The sequence below is a fragment of the Apodemus sylvaticus genome, chromosome 4 (genome assembly GCF_947179515.1).
Source record: "Apodemus sylvaticus chromosome 4, mApoSyl1.1, whole genome shotgun sequence".
NCBI classification, from domain to species: Eukaryota; Metazoa; Chordata; class Mammalia; order Rodentia; family Muridae; genus Apodemus; species Apodemus sylvaticus.
In genome coordinates, this window is record NC_067475.1 from 32,517,318 (window position 1) to 32,540,289 (window position 22,972).

General features: G+C 45.1%; 1 protein-coding gene across 4 annotated transcripts in view; it reads left to right on the forward strand.

Annotated features, from left to right (window-relative positions):
* Window positions 1-925: 925 nt before the first annotated feature.
* The window catches only part of Sec24b (SEC24 homolog B, COPII coat complex component), a 74,600-nt gene continuing 52,553 nt past the window's right edge, over window positions 926-22,972 (forward strand). Inside the window, exons 1-3 of one of the 4 annotated variants that reach the window (XM_052179250.1) lie at window positions 926-1,171; window positions 14,583-15,335; window positions 21,011-21,154. In XM_052179250.1, coding sequence (XP_052035210.1) covers window positions 1,072-1,171; window positions 14,583-15,335; window positions 21,011-21,154 — 997 coding nt within the window. In that variant the 5' untranslated portion in view covers window positions 926-1,071. The remainder of the gene's footprint in view (window positions 1,172-14,582; window positions 15,336-21,010; window positions 21,155-22,972) is intronic. The other 3 variants (XM_052179251.1, XM_052179252.1, XM_052179253.1) reach the window with 3 other exon arrangements.

Here is a 22,972-nt window from a genome sequence, read left to right on the forward strand (position 1 = left end):
GTTCAATAGGGCATCCTTCATTAATTCACAGCAACTATTTAAGGAAGGCTTTGTATTCTAGAACTTCGAACCTTTAAGGTTGGCATAACCTTCCAGTAACTAGGATTCCACCGCTCCGGAAATATCATCTTACTAGAAGAAAGAAACATTCTAAATCCAAACGTTTCTGAGCAGTTGCACACCCCCACAACTGTGTGACCGTGACCTACTTGGGACCAAGATGCCCAAATGACATAGATAATGCAGTCTCTGCCTGCCGGTCAGCATGCTGCATGAACCAGGGAGGTTGCTTCAAAGATTGCACTAAGGTAGTCAAAGCAAGCTGACCTGTCTTCCGGAGGGATGCCGCAGCTTTCCTAAACACCAATGGGCGGAGTCAACCCATTGGCGGGTGGGGTGGGGGGGGGGATATAAAGTTTGTCTTCAAGCTCTCCTTGTATTAGGCGTTCATCTTTCTAGTGTTTAAAGCTACTGGTTAAAGTTTTGACTCTACTACCATTGCTATGGAGAATCTGTCATAGAGAAATGTTTTCTCTTTGCTTGGGAATTACACTTTTCCAATAAACATTTGACTTGATTAATTGGCGCTGTTAATTTGGAATTAAGTTGGGGGTGTTGTACAAGAATAAATAACAAATCCAAAGCCAGGCTTCCTCTTCCGAGGAAGGGTACGTGGGTAGGCTGGGACTGGTGTGACCCAGGACTCAGGATCTCAGCCCGCAGTTTTGCACCGTTCTGCAGCCCTGCAGGGCGCAGGCTCCATCCGGGTAGCGGCGGCCGCAGGGGCCGGCGCCTTCCCCTTCGGCGGCGCCGCAGCCGGGCCTGTGCGGGGAGATGGTCGCCCAGCTCTGGCCTGCAGGGGGCGCTGGCGCGGGAGGGCTGGGCCGGGGTCCGCACGCGTGCGGTGGCGCGGCCGAGCGTGGGTGCCAGGGCCGCGGTCCTCAGCGAGAGTGACTCGGCCTGTGACGCGGGCGCGTTCCTTCCTCTTCCTCTTCCTCCGCGGCCCCGCCTTCCTTCCCTCCGCCCATCTCCCGCCGCGGAGGAGCCGCCGCCGCCGCCAGCCGCGCCGTCATGTCGGCCCCCGCCGGGTCCCCTCACCCGGCCGCCGGCGCCCGGATGCCGCCCAAGCTCGGCGGAGCAGTCTCGGGCCTGGCGCCGCCGCAGCAGAACGGTGAGACGAGACGGGAGGCTGGGGCGCGGCGCGGGGCCTAGGCAGGCGGGAGGGAGAGAGGGCGAGCAGGCGGGCGGGTGGCCTGCGCGGTGGCTCCGGGCGGGCGGGCTGGGCCGGGCCGGGGAGGCCGCGGCGGGGCCCCGGGGCCGCAGTGGAGCATGGAGGCCGCGGTGCGGCGAGGGGAAGGCAGGGCGGGGCTGCCGGCGGTCCGCCATCCTGGCCTGACTTCCCGCGCGGACCGAGGCCAGAGCGGAGGGGATCTGCGGCCCGTACGACCGTCTGCTGCGACCTGGGCGCCGGCCGGTTGCCCTGGGCGACTCTTGGCGGCTCCGAGAGCTCACAGGACGCCGGGGCCGCAGAGTGCGTGGTCTGTGGAGGACTTGGAGCAGCCTTGGTACCTGGTGGATCGCATCCTTCCGGCCCCAGGAACGTCGCTTTGATTTTTTTTTTTTTTAAGGCCCAGCGAGCACGCCGCCTGGAAGGGAACTTAGTTTGCACTCAAGTTTGTAGGCAGAAGGCTATCAATACTGTAGAAGTGTAACTGTAACCCCGACCCACTTCGGCCTCCGGATCTGTTGTGGTTTGCCGCTGTGGTTGCTGTTCAAGCCTTTGGAGTTTGCTTGTAGTAGTTCGTGGGGTAGCAGGTGTCAAAAAGGATCTAAGCGAACACCTTTAGATTCCACCCCCCCTCGCCCCCCCCAATCTCCAGCTTCACTTAAAATCTAGAAAAACCGTGCCAGAGTTGTTCGATCCTGTTTTGAGGCAGGGCCTGCATAAGGAAACACGAATATGGCTTTTATACAGAGGTTATAGGCTCTGAACATGCAGGAGTTATTGCCGAGAAATGATCTTACCCTAGCATACCTAGCCCCTGCTCTAGAGATCTGGAATGTTCCTGAATAGAACTGGGGGAGGGGCCCTCTTTAGAGAGTTGTCTGATGAGAGCCCCCCCCCCCCAAGTAATCATAGCTAAGAAAAGTCCTCTGTTCTGTGTCAACAAACAAAACCACTCAGGACTCATCAAATCATTGACCTAGTTTTCACAATGTGCCAATCAAAATTTACAGCCAAAGTTTGGAAAATTAAGAATGCTTTTCAAACATGAAACACCCGGAGAATCAGGTGGAATTTTTTATTCACAATTAAAAAAAAATATGATGGTTTAGTCTGAAGATTCCCCAGGTTGGCCTTCCTTATCAATATTTCATGCTTCTTAGACTCATATCAAGAGCTTTTGAAGGTGAACAGTGTCATGGGTATCACATTTGTCCAAGTGAAAACAGGACTTCTGAGCAGCTCTGTCTATTTTGTGTGCATGTGTATAAATGAATGTACCCCTGCCTGCACAGAGGACAGCATCTGGGAGATGGTTCTTTCTACCCTTCAGGGTTTTGGAAATCCAACTTAGGTAGGCTTCTTGTAAATGCTGACTAGGCTTTTGTTTTTAACACATCTGTGTACGTGGAACAACCAGAACATCCTAATTTAGAGATAGGTCCCAGGTTAGAACTTTATAAACCCATGTTTAACAGTTTCAAGGATGGTGGCCTTGATTTTTAAGTGTCATTTTTATTTTTGAGATGACCCAGAGGTGCCGGGGTATTTACTCAGGCACGCGGACAGAGGAATAACTCCATGTCTTGATGCCCCGTGGAAAGGATGCTTGGTTTCTCGCTAGTCATACTCTTCACAATAAAGTCTGAATCGTCATTTAACATCTGTTGCTTGGCTACTAGATGGGTATTCAAAGTTAGAGTAGTAAATGAAACAGAATCCCTTCTCCTGAATTGTACTTTAGCAACATTCAAATTGGTACTGGCTGGTCTTGAGTGATTTGGTGGGTAGTTGGGGGAGGAGAGGGAAGGGCTGTCTCTAGGAAGAGGTTACATCATGAACAATCCTGGAAGTGTGTACTTAGAAAGTGCTGGCCCTGGGTAGAAACTGGAGGTGGTGGCGAAGAGCAAAGGGAACTGGGTGGAAGGGAGAGGCCAGGGAGGAAGGTGGAAGGAGCCCCAGAGGAGGCCAGGTTGCAGAAAGGTCTTGAAACGTCATGCTGAGGCATTTGGAAATAAAGAACTGGAGTCCATTTGGTTTGGTTTTGTGGAAGGGATTAATGAGCACAGAGATGAGAGGATCAGATCTGATTTTGTTTCTCAGTTTTCATGAAGATTAAGCAATAATTTCATTTTTTGTTATGTACAGAAATCACTTTGCTTTTTACTGTATCCCTGGAATTCCAGCCATGGTAATAATACAAAAGAATAGATCAGAAGTATGAAAAGTACCATGGGAAAACAAGCCAGTGACAAGAGAAACACTGTAGCAGACAGAGTGAGATCACTTCCTTCATAACCTTGGGTAGACTGTGAGCGGTCTCTAGTCCTGTCATGTGGGGCTAAAACTCTTGGAATTTTGAGAGTGATAGGAGGTCTTTGTTACTCATAAAGACCATTGGCTCTGCACCTATCTTATACTAGTATAATTAAGTCACAAGACAGGGCCAGGTAGCTTCAGGATGGGACTGGTGAGCCGGGGGTTTGACCTTTCAGTCCCTACTTAGTGACCTCTGGGTGACATTCGGGTTTGACCAGCATGCTTTCGGAAGCCCCCCTTCCCCGAGACCTTGCTTGTGTGCACTCCCTTGATGTGTTCTATTTATTAAATTTTTTTCTTTTCCTTTGTTGGCGATGGGGTTGAGGGTCTTGCCCTTTGGGAGGTTGTGTTCACTTGCTCTTGCTTGAGCTCGGACTGAACTGCTCTTTTTGCCTCAGCCTCCCAACTACTCGCTGGTCCTCTTGCTTCCACCTTCATGTTGTAGGCGTGGTATCTTACAGCAAACCAGAAACGGTGTTTCTATGGAGCAGGTAGTAGGAACTTACTTACCTTATCACATAAAGGGAAGTTGTGACAGCCTGCCACTTGTGATTGGGCTCTCGAGTGGGGACAGTGTTATGGGACCCGATTCACAAGTGCAGGTAGGAATCCTCAGAACTGAGTTTAGATGCCGTCTACTGGAGCTTGCGTGGGAAGGGAAGAAACCCACACAGCCATGCCCCAAAGTTTTCAGTGTCACTTCTTTTACATGAAACAGCAAATAGGGGCTGGGGAGCTGGTTCAGCAGCTAAGAGTGCTGAGCTGATGGTTCAGCAGCTAAGAGCGCTGGCTGCTTTTCCACAGGACCAGGGTTCGATTCCTCTGCTCACATGGTGGCTCACAACTGTTTGCAATTCAAGTTCCAGGATTTCCAGTGCCCCCTTCTGGCCTCTGTGGGTACCAGACATGTGTGTGATGCACACATGTGATGTGTGTGTAGACAAAAACACCCCTTCACATAAAATAATTAAAAAAGAAACAGCAAGTTTTTTAAAGACATATTTGGTTTCCACAGAATGCTAAGATGGAGATGGAGGTCTAGTTAGCTCTGAGGCACAGTTTGGAAAACATCTTGTCTAGTTCCCTGCTTTGGCAGGTGAAATCAAGATCCAGAGAGGTGAGCGGGTGAGGCATTTCCACCGGTGTCTGAGGAAGGTTGGTGAGGGGGAGGTTGGTGAGGGGGAGGTTGGTGAGAGCGGCTGTTTGTCTCATTTATTGCTGTGTTCTTAGTGTTGCAAACAGTGGTGGGCAAGTTACAGGTGTTCACTAAAGGTTTATAGAATGAGGCCCCTGAGTCCTCATTCCAAGGTCAGTGCTCTTCAAACAGACTCTGATAAGGAGCCATGCTGGCCCTGAACGCCACTTGATCCTGCTTTCACTTCCGAATGCTGATGCAGGCACACAGGGTCTGACGAAGCTTCCCTATGGTGAAGCTTCTGCACCATAGGGAGAAGGGAGGCTTTGTTGTTGCTTCTGCTGTGTTTCTGAGATCAAGTTCTCACGAGGTTCTCACTCCTTGAAGATCGTGTGAGGACTCTGCATCTGGAAACTCTTTTCTGTTCACCTTGGGGCTACCTTTCTCCAGATTTTCATTCTGAGTAACACATGAATTTGTAGAATTATTTGCATATCATATGAAGTATTAGTTGACTATTTTTCAATTTTAATCTTTTTTTTTTTTTTGAGACACGGTTTCCCTGTGTAACTGTGGATGACCTGGAACTTTAGAACAGGCTAGCCTTGAACTCACAGAGATCCTCCTGTCTCTGCCTCCTAAGTGCTGGGATTAAAGGTTTATGCCACCGTGTCCAGCTTCATTTGGCTTGCCATTTCTTCAAAGCTGAGTCATCAAAGATGTACCACTGAGGGAAGGAACAGCCATAGAGTGTAAACTCCCAAATGTTCCCAACCAACCTGACATCCTGAAAGGGTCACAAACAACCCAGATCTAGCAGTGCACCTCTGTCCAAAAGAATAGCACTGGTTTTAACTGGCCATGATGCAATGAGGTTAAACAGAGTGGGAATTCCTAGACTTTTTTATGGAAAGGTAGACAAACTGTTAACTCAGATCCTTTCTGGTTGTAGGCTCTAAGAAACCTGTCAGCCTTGAGAGCACACGCAGAATTGAGAACCATGCAGATGTTTTGTGATCAGTGCAGTGTCTTGGGTTTCCGTGCACATCTGGGACTGCCCAGGAGCACAGGTCTTCCGAGAGCTCTTCTTCCTCTGCCCTTCATGGGCTGTTCTGAATGCACGATTTCTGTTTTCCTTTTAACCTGCTGACTAGCAATCTCAAGGATCTTAAAGCCTTTGCCCTGTACATATACTCAAACTTCTGCTTTTTAAAAAGATATTTTACTTACACTCACACACTTAAGAAGCATCAGATCTCCCTGGAGCTGGAGTTACAGGTGTTGTAAGTCTCCTGACATGGGTGCTGGGAATTCAGATCCAATGGGAGAGGACTTAGCTGAGCCTCTCTCGGGCCCCAGCTTCCTTTTAAAAACCCATCTACACTAAACTGTCGACTGGGAAGACTGAAGTGGAGCGGTCACAAAGGACTTTGTCTAGAGGCGAGGCCTGCTCACAGTCAGTGCTGACGGTGATGAGATGGAATTGTAGCCTGGAGAGGGCTCTGTTTGTAGTAGGGTCAGCCACCTGGGATTGGCCAGCAGATACAGAGCTGTTGCAGAGTTGGGCTTAGTTCACGCCTTCTGGAGAAAAGTTACTTAACATGTTCTGAGTTTAGTGATCTCTGCCTTGTAAGCCTTTGAAAGGATTAGATTAAATGAGATACTGTTTTTAAGGTACCAGTCCAGGCACTGAGAATCACCTTTAGTGCATTTTCTTTAAGATACCAGGTTATACATCTGTGAATGGCAGGCTGTGTGCGTGTTTCCATTATCTTCCCAGTGGCAGCCTGTAGTAGTTCCTCAGCTGGTACAGGAACTGCCTTCATATTTCCTTCTTGTTATCGAATATTCTGAAAGTCACTAACAGCTTTATCCCCCTTACTGCACTAACATCTCAGGCTTGATCACTTTTGATCACTTCGGTCACTTGGTCCATTCCGCCTTCCTCCCTTTCCTCCTCTCTCCATCCACTCTTGGAAAGTTTCTGCTAATAGACCATCTCTCTGGCCAGCTGGCTTGCCAGAGGGTGAGTTAGTGTCATGCAGCAGAAACCCCTGAGACAGTGATGAGAAAAACCCGGTTCAAGTGCAGAGAGGAGCTGTGAAGCCATGCCTTGCCGAGCCACCGGCCAGCCTTGTGACCCGAGAGTTTAAGGGAAGGGTTAAGTGGTGCTTCAGCTGGGTGTAAAATGATGCACAAGCTAGGCGAGTTGGCACATGCCCGTATATCCAACCAGCACTCTGGAGATTTCTGAAAGTTTGAGGCCAGCCTGGTGTAAATATTGCATTCCAATCAACCAAAGATGCATGGTGAGGTGGTGTCTGAAAAAGTAAAAAATAAATAACAAACTAAAAAATTGTGACTAGACTTTTGAACGTTCAGTTAAGATCATGATTGAAGCCTGGTGTGGTGATGCACGCCTTTATTCCCAGCACTCAGAAGGCAGAGGCAGCTGGATCTCTATGAGCTCAAGGCCTGCCTTGTCTGCATAATAAATCCCAAGAAAGTTATCCCTACATACAGAGTATGGTAAATACAAAGATAGATACAGTTCTGTCTGGCATGGTAGCTTAGAAGGCTTCTGAAGCGGGACACTGTTACAGTCTAAACTTCTGTAGACGTGGGATCTAAGCTTGCTTGCTTGCTTTTTTTTTTTTTTTTGGTTTTTGGTTTTTGGTTTTTAGGGACAGGATTTCCCTGGCTGTCCTGGAACTCACTCTGTAGACAAGGCTGACTTCAAACTCAGAAATCCGCCTACCTCTGCCTCCCAAGCGCTGGGATAAAAGGTGGGCGCCACCACTGCCCAGCAGATCTAAGCTTTCAAGAATGGCACTATAGCCATTCTTATTGCAGAGAGATGAGGGGTCTGAAGTGGCAGAGAAGGTAATGAGTTCAGTAACAGAAATATGGTTGTATGCTGTTTAGACGAAAATATCACTTAGGAGCTTCCAAAAGGGGCCAGTACTGAATCTAGCCATTGTATTAGTAAAATTCAGTTCTGAATTTTAGCCTAGTAAAACCCGTCTTAGTCTGTCCCCTTCCAGAACTGCAGGAGACACTCCTGAGGTTTCCTATTTTCCTCTGGAAGTATGTTGTTAGCCCTCTATGATAAGTGCCAGATACAGAAATACTTGGTGATGACTTGGAGGTCATGATTTTCAAAATCATGAGTTCTGTGAGTTGGGCAGCAGATTTTGGAAAAAGGCAACCTGGCCTTTGCATTTTGAGAGTTTGAAATTAGGCCTGTCCATGCGGAAAGGACCGTGGGCAGCTTCTAGAAGCTACAAAGGGCAAAGGAACTCTGCCTTAGGGTTTAGGTACTATGTGAGCAACGTTGAGCTGCATTCACCCAGTGTCAGGAGATTCTTTTCTTCAGGCAGAGCTGTGCTGAGATCTGAAGAATGGTTAAGGAAAGGTCAGATGGAGGAGGATTTGGAAGACTCTGGGTAGAGATAAGCTTTGTAAAGAGTCAGAGGTGTGGAAGCATGGCTTGCAGATGGCGATGAAGGTGTGTGCGCATGCGCGATGCCTCTCAGCTGGTCGCGTTTGCAACTGTTTGCATCCGTTTCTATCACCATTCTAGAAAACTTTGATCCCACGTCTACAGAAGTCTAGACAGTGTCACTCTGCCCCACTTCAGAAGCCTTCTAAGTCCTCATTAGCCTCTGGGCTCTTTGTCAAGGCTCTTTGTGCTGTGGCTTTTTTGTGTGTGCTGTGCAAGGTGTGCATGTTGCCCGTCTTTGCCCAGGCTAGCACTTGCTCTGACTTCTCATCAGCAAGTGTTCTTCAGTGTAGCACACTCAGGTTTGGTTTCTTGAGCTTGGATGGGAAGGACTTGGTGTGCTTAGACCTGACAGTTGACAGTCATGGTGACAGCAAGGCAAGCTGTGACCCAGGAGTCAGGTCAGGGAGGGCCTTTGGCTGTTTTATAACAAATTGCACAAATGCCTGCTTGAAACGGTCCGAATTTATTACTTGTAGGTGAGAAGTCTAGTTGGGCTAAAATCAGATGTGCCTGCAGGACACATTCGGTCCATGGCTGTAGAGAGCTCCTTTGCCTTTTCCAGCTCTGGGAGGCTGCCCACGTTCCTTGGCTCATCTGTATTTAGAACCAACCGTAGAGTATTTCCCTAAAGACTCTATAGCAGGCATAATAGAACTGCTTTAACAGATGTCAAGACACAAGTCACAGGCTGGGATGGGGACATCACTGAACATAGTACAAAAATTGAATATGTTTTTTAAAAATTATATTTAGCATACTGTAGTGGGGGGGGATGGGGGTTATGGAGGTGAGTTGACATCTTTGGGCATCAGTTCTCTCTTAATCACATGCGTCCCAGGGATCAAACTCAGGTCACAAGGCTTGGTAGCAAGTACCTTAACAATCTGAGCCATCTTGCTAGCCCCAGCTTTGCTGTCTGATTTGTTGGCCATCTTACCCAGAAGCATTGTAGCAGCACAGGCGACCCCTTAGCTCGGGGCTCTCTGCCTGCTGCTGTCTAGAGTGCAGAGTGGAGGTTTGTCACAGCCCAGGGGAGGACGGGAGAGTCAGAGCTTAGAATCCAGTGTCTGCTGCATGTGTGTGCTCTTGCTACTGCATGTATGTGCTCTTGCTGTGTGCTTAAGCAAAATTCTGCTTCCCTTGGTGGGACAAGAGCTTCACTCCGCAGTCCTGACTGGCTGGGAACTACTCTGTGTGGAAGACCAGGCTGTCCTCAAACTCAACAAGCTCTACCTGCCTCTGGGATTAAAGACTGCATTGCTGATAGTGTCTCTTTGTTTGGGTCATTTAGATTGTGATGCTGAAAAAGTAATGAGAAGGAGCCCTCCCTTCGTGATTAGATAGTGTTCCCCTTCCTCTCTTGCTTTTCTTTAATGAACTTGAAAGTCTGACTTCCAGCAAGTAATTCACCACTGGCTGTCAGCAAGCACAGTATGCCCCTCCTCTTCCAGTGCTATTGAGTGGTTGTACAGAGACAGGATTAGCTCCCCCCACCCCATTGTGTATTGTACCAAGTCCGCAGTTAAGCAGAGGATGGTATTTAAGTGGATTTTGACTTGTCCTCTTGAGCCCTTCTGAAAGCTGCAGTGGCAGGAAGTGAGCCATCTTGTATGTATTTGAATATGTGGGGCTTTTCACATTTTATTGCCAAGGTAATGAAAGACTTCTCAGATTTGTTTTTGTTTTAGTAAGTTGTTTCAGGTGAATTGTAATTAGGTAAATAACCTACAGGGGAGTAAATTGTTAACTTAGTAATGTATAGTTCTCCTCTTGGACTTTGAATTATGGAAGTGGATATTGGTCTCCTTTACTCCTGATTATAAGTTATCTTTGTGTTAGCTAGAGAACATGTTTTGCATGCCCCCAGATAGTTTCTCCTAACTTATTTAGTAATTATAAATAAACAGAAAGTGCAGGTAGCTTCTGTATTATTATGACAAGGAATACAGTTGGTCTTTGCTATAGTGAATTTTATAAGTGTTACTTTTTGCTGTTGATACTATTTCATTTGAGATGGTACAAATCCCTATTTCCTTACACATAGCAGGAAAACTAGATACTAGAAAAATCAGGGCTGGGGGTAGGACATGTATTAGCATGTGCAAAGCCCTGGTGCTTGATGGGGTTGGAGGGGGGTGGTATGGTAATTAAGGTCTGCCCAAAGTCAGAAATAGTTGGAATTAAGACTAGAATCCCATTGTTGGGACGTGTGGCCATTTGCTTGGCTAAAGCGAGCTGTGTTTAGTTGGGTGAAGGCAGAGGGTCTTGAGTTGAGCTTCTGTCATGTCTGGGCCTTGACTCAGTTACAGCCCCGTCACTGCCTAAGCACAGATAACCTTCTTTCACTCTGTGTGTTGGTATTTTACCTCTTCGTATGTGTGTGTGTCACATGCATACCTAGTGTCTGGAGGACAGAACAGGGTATCGAGTCCCCTGGAAATGGAATTCCGTATGGCTCTGAGCTACCATATGGGTGCTGGGAATTGAACCTGGGTCCCCTTCAAGGACAGCCAGTGCTCTTAGCTTTTACATATGTGCAGCTGCCCACACTAATGCTGACAGTGATTGCAGCAACATTGTTATAGACATTATAAAACATATGCTATGCTACATCACTCTTCTAAGTGCTTTACATATCTGTACCTTCAGGTCTTTGAAGACAAAATATTATATCCACCTTATTTAAAAAAAGAGAGGCAGGCACAGAAAATAAGATGGTGGTAAAGTCATCTTTGCACCTGGGCCTGTGCTATAGACCTATAGTCCAGCTACCTGGAAGACTGGGGCAGGAGGATCACAGGCTTATGGCCTGCCTGGCCTACAAAGAAAGTTCTAGTCCCTTTAGCTCGGTGACAGCATACTTGCCAGGTATGTGGAAGCCTTCAGTTCAATCCCCAGTATCAAGAAAGAAAAACAGGCTGGAAAGATAGCTCAGTGGTTAACAGCATTTTTTACACAGGACCAGGGTTCAATTCCCTGTGCCCATATGGTGTCTCACAGCCATCCATACCTTCAGTTCTAGGAGATTCAGTGTCTTCTGCCCTCACTAGGCACACAGATGATACATGTACATACATGCAGGCAGAACACTCACACACATAAAAGAAATAGATATTTTTTTAAATTAAAATGCTCCTAGAATACTTTACATGCTGGTAAAGCATAAAATGTTAGTGCTGGGAATATGAGGTATTATTGATGAAAAGTATGAATTGGTAGACCTTCTGAGAGAGCTATAACACGCTCCTCTTTGTTTGCTTGTTGTTTTTTTTTTATTGTTGTTGTTTTGATTTTGTTTTTTGAGAATAGCCTCTTGCTATGTAGTCTAGTCTGGCCTTGAACTCATAATCCTCCTATTTCAGGCCCTCAGTGCCAGGACTATAGGCAGAGTCCCAGTGCTCGGCGTAGTGACCAATTTTTAAAGCAGAAAACCCTAGTTTCATTTGTAGGAAACCCATCTCCTAATTGATCATAGAAGGTCCTCCTCTAAAATGATGTTTGCTGATAAGGATTTACTAAACATTACCTAAATTGGAATATTTGTATATATTGTTTTAAGATGTATTTATTTTATGTATATGAGTACACTATTGCTGTCTTCATATACACCAGAAGAAGGGGCATTGGATCCCATTATAGATGGTTGTGAGCCACCATGTGGTTTCTGGGAATTGAACTCAGGACCTCTGGAAGAGCAGTCAGTGCTCTTAACCACTGAGCCGTCTCTTCAGCCACACTATATATCTATATCTATATTTATATCTATATCTATATATCTATATCTGTCTATCTATTTTTTAATGAGTATTTACACATGATAACAGAGTAGTGCTAGGATACATTAAATTAAAAGATATGTGTAGAGCCATGCTAGGGGTCACTCATCGAAATACACACAAAACCCACTGGTTCCAGGTGTGCATAGGTACTAGACTATCAATGATGTGAATAAGAAGGGGACTTTCACTTTATACTTTACATTCCTTCTAGAGATTGCTAACACTGCCCTCCACCACAGTGCTGGAGACCGAACCCCAGGCCCTGTGTGTCCTAGGCATGTGCTCTACCCCTTGAGTGGACCCTGATTCTGTAACTCTCATAGTTAGGGCAAAGAAGAAGCTAATACCAAAAGGTGTGGATTCCTCTCTTGATGTTTTTAACCTTTCAAAAAAATATATTCTTTGACAACTTTATAAATGTATGTATGTATGTATGTATGTATGTTGTTCATAGCTATCCCACCGTCTTCCTTTCCCTCCTATACCCCACATATCCCTTCATATCCGCTGTTTGTTGCTATTCATTGATTCCCGTGAATGCTGTCTAAGTGTGCATGGGTGTTTGCCTGCGTGGAGGTCTGTGCACCACTTTCATGCCTGGTGTTCACTGAGGCCAAAAAAGGTGTGTGTGTGGGGGGGGGGGCTTTAGTTTAGTGGGATACCCTATGGATGCTGGGAATTGAGCCAGGGTCCTCATGAAGAACATATGAAACCTGGGCCTTCTGAAGCCAGCCACTGCTCTTAACCCTGAGATGGCCATCTTGCTAGCCCGCTCTTGCAATTCTTTCAGCCCTTACTCTTCCAGGATGTTCTCTGAACTTTGGGAAGGGTTGGGTGAGGTAGATGTGCTCTGTAGTACTTTGACTACATGTGAGTCTGTGTAATGCTGTCATGGCTAGAAGAAATGTCTTAGATCAGGGTTGAGAGTAGCCCTGGTCTGAATATAAACATTCGTATATGGATATTGACTACATGGTCATCTAGCAAAACAGGAGTGGTCGGCTGGGCGTGGTAGCAGATGCTTGGTCTCAGAGGCAAGTCAATGAGTGCCAAACTAGACTAGCCTGGTCTACATGAATTCAAACAGGCCAGCTAAGACTTTATGTAGTGAGACCCTGCCTCAAAACACAACCAAGCCTGGTGTGGTGGTGCATACCTTCATCTTAGAGGCAGCTGGCTCTCTTGAGTTCTAGGGCCAGCCTGTCTAATCAGACCAGCCATGACTACATAGTGGCACATTGTTTCAAAAAAGGAAGTAAAACAAAACAACCAACAAAGAAGAAACCACACTGATAAAATGGATTTTCTCCTAAGGCTGATAACCTGCCCAGCCTTGGGCTTCTGACTAGTTTTACAGTTCCCTGAGCAAGATCAGATCAAATCAGAGTGTTTGCATACCTGGAAAGTCTCTTGCCTATGTTTCCCATGGCCCTCCCTTGCCTAGAAGGCCTGTGCAGTCTTGCAGTGGGTCAGACCACTGGTGTCTTTTCCTCCAGCCAGCGAAGTGCCTTCCGGCTATGAAAGCTAGCCAGTTGGATGTTGGCTGGTTAATTCCAGTTTGGCTTTTCTGTGTCCTGCAACCAAAGTGTGGTGCTTTACTATTTAGTTCTAGTAGACAACCAAGAGCATTGGGAATAGCCTGTGTTGTTTTGGGGGGCTCTGGAGTCTTCTTGATGAATAACATGTAGGGAAATAGCTCATGCCTGACACCAAATTTTTGTTTAATAAATCATGTTTTCTGGAAGCAGCAGCGTCTCATTACATTCCTTCTTGTATGTTTAAAATTGCCTTACAAAGTAATGTTTCTATTGGACTTTCCATGCATCCTTGGTTTTGGTAACCCATCCTCTGGCAATCTTACTTTCTCCTGTGCTCCTTGACCCTTCCCCTGGAGCCCAAAGCATCCGTTCATGGCCCTCAGGTACAGGGTTATAGGCCAGAAGAGGGCATCCTGTCCCCTGTCCCCAGACAGCTGCGAATCGACATATGGGTTCTGGGAATCAAACCCTGGTCCTCTTGGGAGAGCAGCCAGTGCTCATCAGTTTTCCATTCCCATCTTTTCAGCCCCTGTGTCATAGTTGGTTAAGGAATACTGACTGGGAGCCAGTCAGGTGTATGGCTTCATAGATTATAGAGACTCCATTGAATTTGAAGGATGCTAGCATATTCCTGTGTTTAGTGGCCATGGTTTTGCTTTGGCTGTTTCTTACCACGTGGCTGTGGCTTCCTTTCTTGTCTGTGTTACAAGTTCACTCAGGTCTGACGAGTTATCTGAGAGCGGGAACACTCAAGTCAAGACTGTGCTAATGCAGGAAGTGGTTTATCAGCACCACCTTTGCTATTGCTGTCAGAGGAGATGTGCTGATGCAGGGTGAGGGAGGACTATCCAGGGTGAGGGAGGACTATCCAGGGTGAGGGAGGACTACTAAAGACTTTGAGAAGCAGGGGGTGGGGCCTCCTTAGAGATCCTTTTGGAGTCTAGCTACATGAGGCCTATGACAATATGTATCTTTGACAATATGGTGGAGTTATGGAGAAAAAGATTAATTGGGCCAGCATTTAGATGGAAGCTATTTATGCATCATCTCTTTGTACAACATTGTAAATATTTTTTTTCAGGTCCAGCACAGAGTCAAATGCAAGTTCCATCTGGGTATGGGTTGCCTCATCAAAACTACATGGTCCCCACAGGACATTACTCTCAAGGACCTGGAAAAATGACCTCCTTGCCAGTGGATAACCAGTGTGATAATTACTACGCTCGTCCATATACAGTACCAACACAGAATGTGGGGACTCCCAGCTCAGCAAACCCACCAGGAGCTCAGCAGCTCTATGGCAGAGGTCCTTCCGCCCCTCACATGGCGGGATCCACGCCAGCATCTTTCCAAGGAGCTCCAGCATCAGCATCCCATCCCTATACGAGTGCCTCCCAGCCCTATCCCTCTCTTGGGAATCGCTACAGTAGTCCTGCCACATACGCCTCCAACGCTTCTGTTGCCTCTCAGGGATATCCCTCCACCTGTAGTCACTATCCCATCTCAACTGTGTCGAACGTCATGTACCCTAATGTCTCCTATCCCTCGCTGCCTGCCAGTGAGCCATACGGGCAGATGTTTACCTCACAGAGTGCTCCTCCGCCTGCCAGGCCAGTTAAAGAGTCATACTCTGGCCTAAGCACAGCTATTCCCTACCCGTCGAGACCTCCACCTCCGCCATCCCAGCACCAGCAGCACCAGCAGCAGCAGCACAGTCATTCAGGATACAGTACTCTGCCGTGGTCAGGTCCAGGCCTTCCTCCAGCCCAAGACAGCCTCATCCGAAACCAAATGGGATCCTTGGCTACAGCCAACAGCCACCTAACAAATAACGGTAAGTTGAGTATGAAATTCACCAAAACATGACTGACAGTTCGAACATTAAAGTCTTGGTAATGATGGTATTTCCTGATGGGAATACTGGAGATTTGCTCACTATTAACACTATCTGCTTGGGTTTCTTTGGTATTTTACTGAATCTCCCCAAACCCTTGCTGTGCCCTCATTCATAGTTAGCTCCTCAATGGTCTATTTGAAGAGCCTGCTTCCATGCCTTGATAGTCTGAGACAGTGTTTGTTGATGCCTTTTATGCCTCTGCATCACTTGCCCCTAACATAGCTTGGACACATTGAAGATTCTGTTTTGATGATGTGTCATGCTGGCCATTACTTCTTTTCATAGTAGCTCCACTATTAAAGGAAAAACTGGTCAGAATCATTATCCCGCCTTCCTAAACTATGCTTCCTGCAGATAAAGGCTGCTTTCTTATTCTTAAATGAGTGCATTAAGATGAAGGGTAAAGAAAAGGAATTAAGGCCACGGGACTCCTTGGTAGTTAAGTCTATTACATAAACATTTGTATTTTTACTTATATAAGGTATACATACTACATATGATAAAATGTGTGTGTGTGTGTGTGTGTGTGTGTCTGCCAAGCCAGATGTCACTATGTATCTCTAGCTGGCCTCTATATATTCCAAGCTGGCCCCAAACTCAAGAGATCCATCCATCTGCCTCTGTCTCCAGAGCACTGTGATTAAAGGTGTGCACCACCATGCCCCACCCAAGACACACACACACACACTCTCTCTCTCTCTCTCTCTCTCTCTCTCTTTATATATATATATATATATATATATATATATATATATATATATATATATATATTATTCTTAGTGTGAAGTTGTGAACTTGAATCTAATATCTAATGATGTGCTCTTGAAGAGAATGAAAATGCATGCACAACACTGGGTGGTGGCGCACACCTTTAATCCCAGTGCTATGGAGGCATGGAGGCAGAGGCGGGCAGATCTCCAAGTTTGAGACCAGCCTGGTCTGTAGAGCAAGTTCCAGGACAGCCAGGGCTACACAGAGAAGCCCTGTCTCCAATGAAACAAACAAAAAACAAAAGGAAAAGAAAATGTCCATCCAGAATGGTAGCTGATGGAGCTGTGGTAGCATTCTGCGTGTTGCATTTAGATTATAGTTTTCCCTGCAGTCAGATGTCAAGGGCAGTATGGAGATGTAGGTATCCTTGCCTGGACAGCTAGAGTAATTCACATTTTAAGTAGAATCTTATATTAGTACTGAACTTGAATTAAGCAAAATCTGTGATAACATGGAGAAAAGACCTTCAGTGCCACCTTATTGATATTTGTAGAGACACATGCTTGGGCACTACAGACAAGAGCCAGCCTTAGGATTTTCGGTGATTGCACTAAGGAGTCCAGTGTGTTTGTAGTGCTGTGGTTAGTTGTTAACTTAGACTGGAGTTTTTATCAGTTTATCCCATTTAAAAACTGTCTCTGTAGATGAGGAATCTCTAGTCTTGTCAAACACTCTAGTAGAAATTATTGCCAACAGATGAAAACAAAAGCCTTTTCTTTATTTTTTTAAAGTTTAAAGTGAGAGACCACAGTTACTTCAGAGAAGTGTGATGATAGAAAATAGCATTTGCCTCAGAGTAGTTGGTTTAGTTTGAAGGGGAAACGAAAACTCACAGATGTTCACGAGCCAGCTTGAACAGCTCGAATGAGGGCACAGACCTAGCTTCGGATCAGTCTCCTGCCAGGTCCTAGAGGCGTTTACATGCTGAAAGATAGGGGCTACCTTGTCTGTCAGTTTTTGTTCTTTCTTTTTCTTTATTTCTTTTAGAGAGAAAGACAGAGACAGACATGGAGACTGACTGACTTACTGGAACTTACTGTGTACTAGGTTGGCCTCACGTAGTGATCACTGCCTCTACCAAGTACTAGAATTAAAGATGTGTGCCACCACACCCAGAAAAGATTATTATTTATTTTTTATGCACATGGAGTATTTGCACGCATGTATGTTTATGCACCAAGTGCATGCCTGTCGCCTATGGCTGTCAGAAGAAAGTATTGAATACCCTGGAACTTGAGTTACAGACAGCTGTGAGGCACCATGTAGATGCTGGGAACTGAACCTAAATCCTCTGCCAGAGTGGAAGTGCTCTTAGATGCTGAGCTATCCCCTTTAGCTGCACTGGACTTACCTTTATAGAAGACAGGTTTTCACTGTAGCCCCTGCTGGCCTTGAACTTTCAGAGAGCTGCCTGCTTCTGCCTCCGCCTCCTAAATGCTGGGATTAAAGGTATGCCTGTCACTCCACCTGTAGCATTCCTTTAAGGCTCTAAACTAAACACAAATTAGACATTTGTTTTACATTGGGGCAGTTCATATGCTTTTGCTTCAGTCACATTCCCTTTGTGAAAAGGGCAACCTCTTTGTTGGCATGCTTCTCTGATCCTTAGTATTGGTAGATCTGCCCACCACCCATTAGCTGCTTGGAAGCCAATCATTCCAGGGCTGGTTCTGGTGTTAGGAGGTCTTTCTGAGTAACAAAGATAGATTCTTACATTTCAAGCTTGTAGTCCACTTGTGGCAGCAGACATCCACTGGACACTGACAAATGCAGATCTGCTCAGTCAGTGACAGGAAGGTGAGGTATAGTATAGTCCTGGGAGAGCCCATGGTGGGCATGTTGGCCTATTGTGGACTTCAGGGGAGTTTTCTCTCATTAAATGATATTTTTAGCTGCAATCTGAAGGATGGATTTCTCATATAAGAAGTAAATTGTGGCGAAAATGAATATTTAATTTTTTAAATTTAAAAATAAATTTTAAAAAGATAAAGCCTTAAAAATTCTTCAGAGGAAATAGGCTATTTCCATAACTTTGGAGTAATCAAATTTTATAAAGAAAGCACACATAGTGCTCATTCTAGCCATAAAGGGCAAACATAAAAACCTCAAGTGGTGTCTAATGAAAAAGTTTTTTATCTTTGACAGGCAGAATAAAATGAAGCAAACTAGAAAGTAGGAGGGGAAACAATATTTTTCTAGGCTATACAGATACATATACAAATTGATGTGAAAGATCCTAAGAGAAAGCTGTAATAGTCACAGATGATATAAAAGCAATCAGAGGAAACCCAGAATACCTATGAGATCAGTAAAAATGAGAAACTCTGATAATACTGTGGGTGTTCAGGGACTGTTTAAGACTAGCTGCAATGCCACAGGGTAAACTGAGGCAGGTGGATGTAGAGTCGGCAATGGGCTGGGCACTAATGGCACTCAGCATTGGTCTCTACAGATAGCATCAGGTGATAAAAGGAGACCAGGAGGAAGAGGCAGAAACCAGTGCTGATGGTGACTGGTGCATTGCTGCTACTGGTGGATGGTAGCCAGCTGGGCTGCCACTGACGGTGGCTGGCAGTTAGAGAAAAGAAAGGAGAAAAGTTTCTCTCTCTCTCTCTCTCTCTCTCTCTCTCACACACACACACACACACACACACACACACACACACTGGATAAAGCAAAGCTTTATGTTTTTTCTCTTTGCCCTTTTGTAACCCCTAGGGCAAAGCTCTCCATGTAAGAAAAAGAACTACCTCATTTGAAAACAGATAAATGTGTTACATAAGAAAGAGTTACAGAAGGATTACTGATTGCATGCTTTTCTATTAAAATTTGTGCTTAACTAAATATTTTTTAATCTTGTCTTTCATTTCACAAGTTCATTATGAGTTCGAAGCAGTCGTTTTATCTATTATTTCACGAGTTCTTTATAAGTTGAGAGCAGTCGTCTTATGTATCTTCCATACACTCATTGGAAGTCCAGAGCAATAGTTTTTATGTCATAGGTTAACAAGGTTTACCGCAAAACAGGTTACCTATCTTACACCATATTTTTGAAGTCTTGTCTAGTTAAACCAGCTAATCGTCCATTCTTTGTTCTTACACTCATAAGAACTACCCACTCCTTGTTTATGACCTTACTTATCATGGTACACACTGATGGAACTAATCTTTCCTTGATTATTTGTTCCAAACCTAATTTTCTTCCTAGTGTAACTTGTGTTTGTAACGTGTGGAGGCTCATTTGACTCCCTTTCTAACCTATGCAGCCTTTGCTATTTTGTAGGAGGAGGCACATTCTACTTGTGTTCTAATTTTACACTTTCTATCAACTATCTTAAAGTCTTTAAGATCACCTTCAGTGGTTCTCGCTGCTATGAGTCATAGATCCTGCATCCTAGAAGTCTAACCTATTACAGTGATACCTGTAGGACGTGTGGGACCTTGGGAATCTCAGAATCGAGAATGTCATGAGTGGAGCCATTCCCTACCTGCCTCTAAGCTTGTAACCACGGTGGGGCACCCCACTGAGGACGATGTGCACTGGGCCCTGTAGCAGAAACACCTGGAATTCTCCATGCTAATGAGGCATCTAGGTAGGCCTAATGAGCTTCCTTCCCTTCCTGGGCATTCCTTTCCAAAAAAGGTATTTAGTCCCTGGTTCACCCTGAATGAAGTATATGCATTCACATCCACCATTAAATAAGCCAGCATGAACACGCAAGGATCATCTCTTCATTAAAGATTGCTGTGCAGAAGGCCTTCATATTAAAGAGCTGTGCCTAAACTCCTGAGGAAGGCCTTTTCACTTCTAGCCCCTCGGTACTCGGAACTCTTGAGTCAGACCAGGTTCTGCCAGGACTGGGGACCCTGTTCCTAACTCCCCGCACTCTGCTGGCAGAGCCTGGGTGCACAGGAGACAGCATTCGTCCCAGACTCCTGTTGCTTTTCCTTCTGGATTGGCAAAGGACACCACGACTGCCTTGACGGCCTGTCTTGCGCATGCGAGCAGAACTCGGGCACCCCTGCAGAGAAGCAGGGTGCAGCAAGACAGAGGCCCTTGCTTTGCTACATTTGAAACGGGCATCTGGTTAGAAGCAGTAGACAGGAAGTGGCTACTAACAGTACAAGATGAGAGAGTCCCTTTGATGGCGGCCCCTGGGCATAACATTCCAAGCTGGGACAACTCGTTATCACTACTAACCATCCCCTGGGAGAAGTCACTGTCCACTGAATACCTGTAACTGATTGTTAAGATTTGTGAAACCTTTGGGCTTGTCCTGAGTGAGGATAAGGCCACCTGGTTTTAGTTTTTGGGTGAGACCCCTGTTTCCCTCCCCCCCCCCCCCCCCCCCCCCCCCCCCCCCCCCCCCGTCTCACCTGGCTGGAGCTGTCATCTGCCTGGGTTTGTATTTCTTTTCTTTTTTTCTGCCCCATTTCTTCTTTGGTGACGTTTCAAAACTTTCCTCTATCTTTTTTTTTTATTCTGATACATTACTTGGTCACCCAAGGTCTGCCGGCTCCCATCCCTTCTAGAAGTCTCAAACCCTCTCCTAAATGCCTACTCGAAGTAGAAAAGATGTTCACTAATATGCTCTTTAAAATCAACAGAAAATGTTGCATAACAGGTGAGGTGTGAGCTGATTTATAGAATTCAGACGCCATTACCTTTATTCACTTTATCTTGTTTAGATACCAAACCGGGGTGAGGCCCCCCGGAGCATCTGTGGACCTCAGAGCCATGGCATTTTGTTGTAAGCCTACTTTACTGTGTTTCAAGTCTGTTGCTCTGGGTAAAATGATTTCCTGTCTTCAGCTGCAGATTCTGTCTTGTCTTGTTACAGAAAATGTCCAACCCCCTACGTCCAGCTCCGTAGTATCCACAGTTATGCCAGGACCCTCATCGACAAGAATGCCACCTGCTCCAAGTCACCCGGTTGGGCCTGTGCCCTCCGCGCCACCACCCCCAGAGCAAATGCAGACAAAAGGTATGTGAGGAGCTGCTCGTTTTCTGCATATCTCTGCACTCATGTCTCAGTAGCTGATTTTAAAATGCCACACTGTAACCATAACTGACTGAAAACATGAAAAAAGTAATTTATAGTTCAAACTCAAATATGACATTCTTAGTCTTGCATGTTAATTAATAATTTTTATTGTTGATTGGAAGTACTATCTGGGATGTTAAGTTTCCTTTCTTAAACCATTATAGACTTTTTTTTTTTAAAGCTAAATCAACCATCCTCATCTTATTTAGTGAATCTTTGTGTCTTGTTTGAAGATTTCTGTGCCTATCATTTGTTAATTCATGATTTGGAGGGATGGGGGTGAGAGGCGTCACAGAATTGTAACCTCTACATGTATCATTGACAAACCATGTGGTTAACTTAATATTCTTGAATAAGTAAGCGACAGATCTGACCTAGACCGGTTTGATCCTGTTTCCTCCACTATGCTTTCTTTCAGAAGTTTTCTTGGTTTCTTTCTATATGGCAAAAATTCCAACATCTTGATGTATCTGGCTAATCTGTTTTCATTTGATCAGACTTTATATTTCCAACTCACTGGAACTGTTTAAAGACCTTATTTATTGTGTGTGACACCCTCTAGCCTTGACTGTGAAAACTCTTTCTTGTATTATGTTCTCAGAAAGACCCTGGGAATCCTTAGGCTGCTTTCACTGCCTGTTTATTGAGTGTCTACGTGGCCAACAGAGCCCTTCCTGTCAATTGGTCAGATTATGTGTTGTAAATGTTCTCACTTGATTTGAAAGGAATCAGTGCCAAAACTGTTCATCAATTCCCCAAAGCTAGTGAGATTAGGAATAGAATCTAGTTCTTCTAAGTATTTACTTCCAGGGGGAACAGTGGTCAAAGACTTTCCTTATCATGAACTTAAGCACACACACACACAACTTCCCCCTGTATCTTTCTGTGTCTTACACTAGTGGTGTCTTCAGTTGTCATTTCACACTGTACTCTGCCCCTAAACAAGCCCAATATTGCCTCTTAGCACACTTTAGACAGAAAAGAAACTCCTACCATTTACTCAACTTATTATATTCAGAATAACTATATTTTTGTCTCATTAATTTCCATATCAGTCGCATGGCACAAATCTTGGTTTGGCAGATTAAAGAAATAAGATTCATAGAGTTGAAGTAACTTGGCCATGATTACAGGTTAATAAGTAGTAAATCCAAAGGTTTCTAATTCAAACCTGTTATATGTTCTTTCTATAAAATATAACTTTTATTGTTGGCTGTTGACAGCCTTTTGATTTACCTAAAATCAGCTATTTGCATAAATAACGGAAAAATGTAATATTGCAGATGTGTAAATTTGTATCCCATAATTATTCATTTTGTTTTATAAGTAGCAAATTGTTTTTGCCTTTGAGTAGATCTAGGGCATAGAGTCTAATTGCTTATGTGAGTCAAAAAAACTGGTTGTACAAGTTGTAGCCTGCATAAAATGGAGCTCTTGGAAGCTGTGCAGAACTCCATCTTTATCTAGTATGCCAGGGCCACGTGACTACTGCTGTTCTATGGATCCTAAGCTGTGTCTGAAGGAAGACCTACTAAACCAGGGATTGAGAATTCCTGGGGGATATCCGTACCAACCATACACAGACATTGTTATATCCCTAAGTGATACAGCAGAACAAGTATTTATATAGAATAAACGCATTAGGTGTTATATATAATCTAGGAAGAATTTAAGTTATGTAGGAGAATATGCATTGATTATATACACATATTATACCTTTTTATATAGGTGGCTGGAGTGTATAGGGGCTTTCAGATT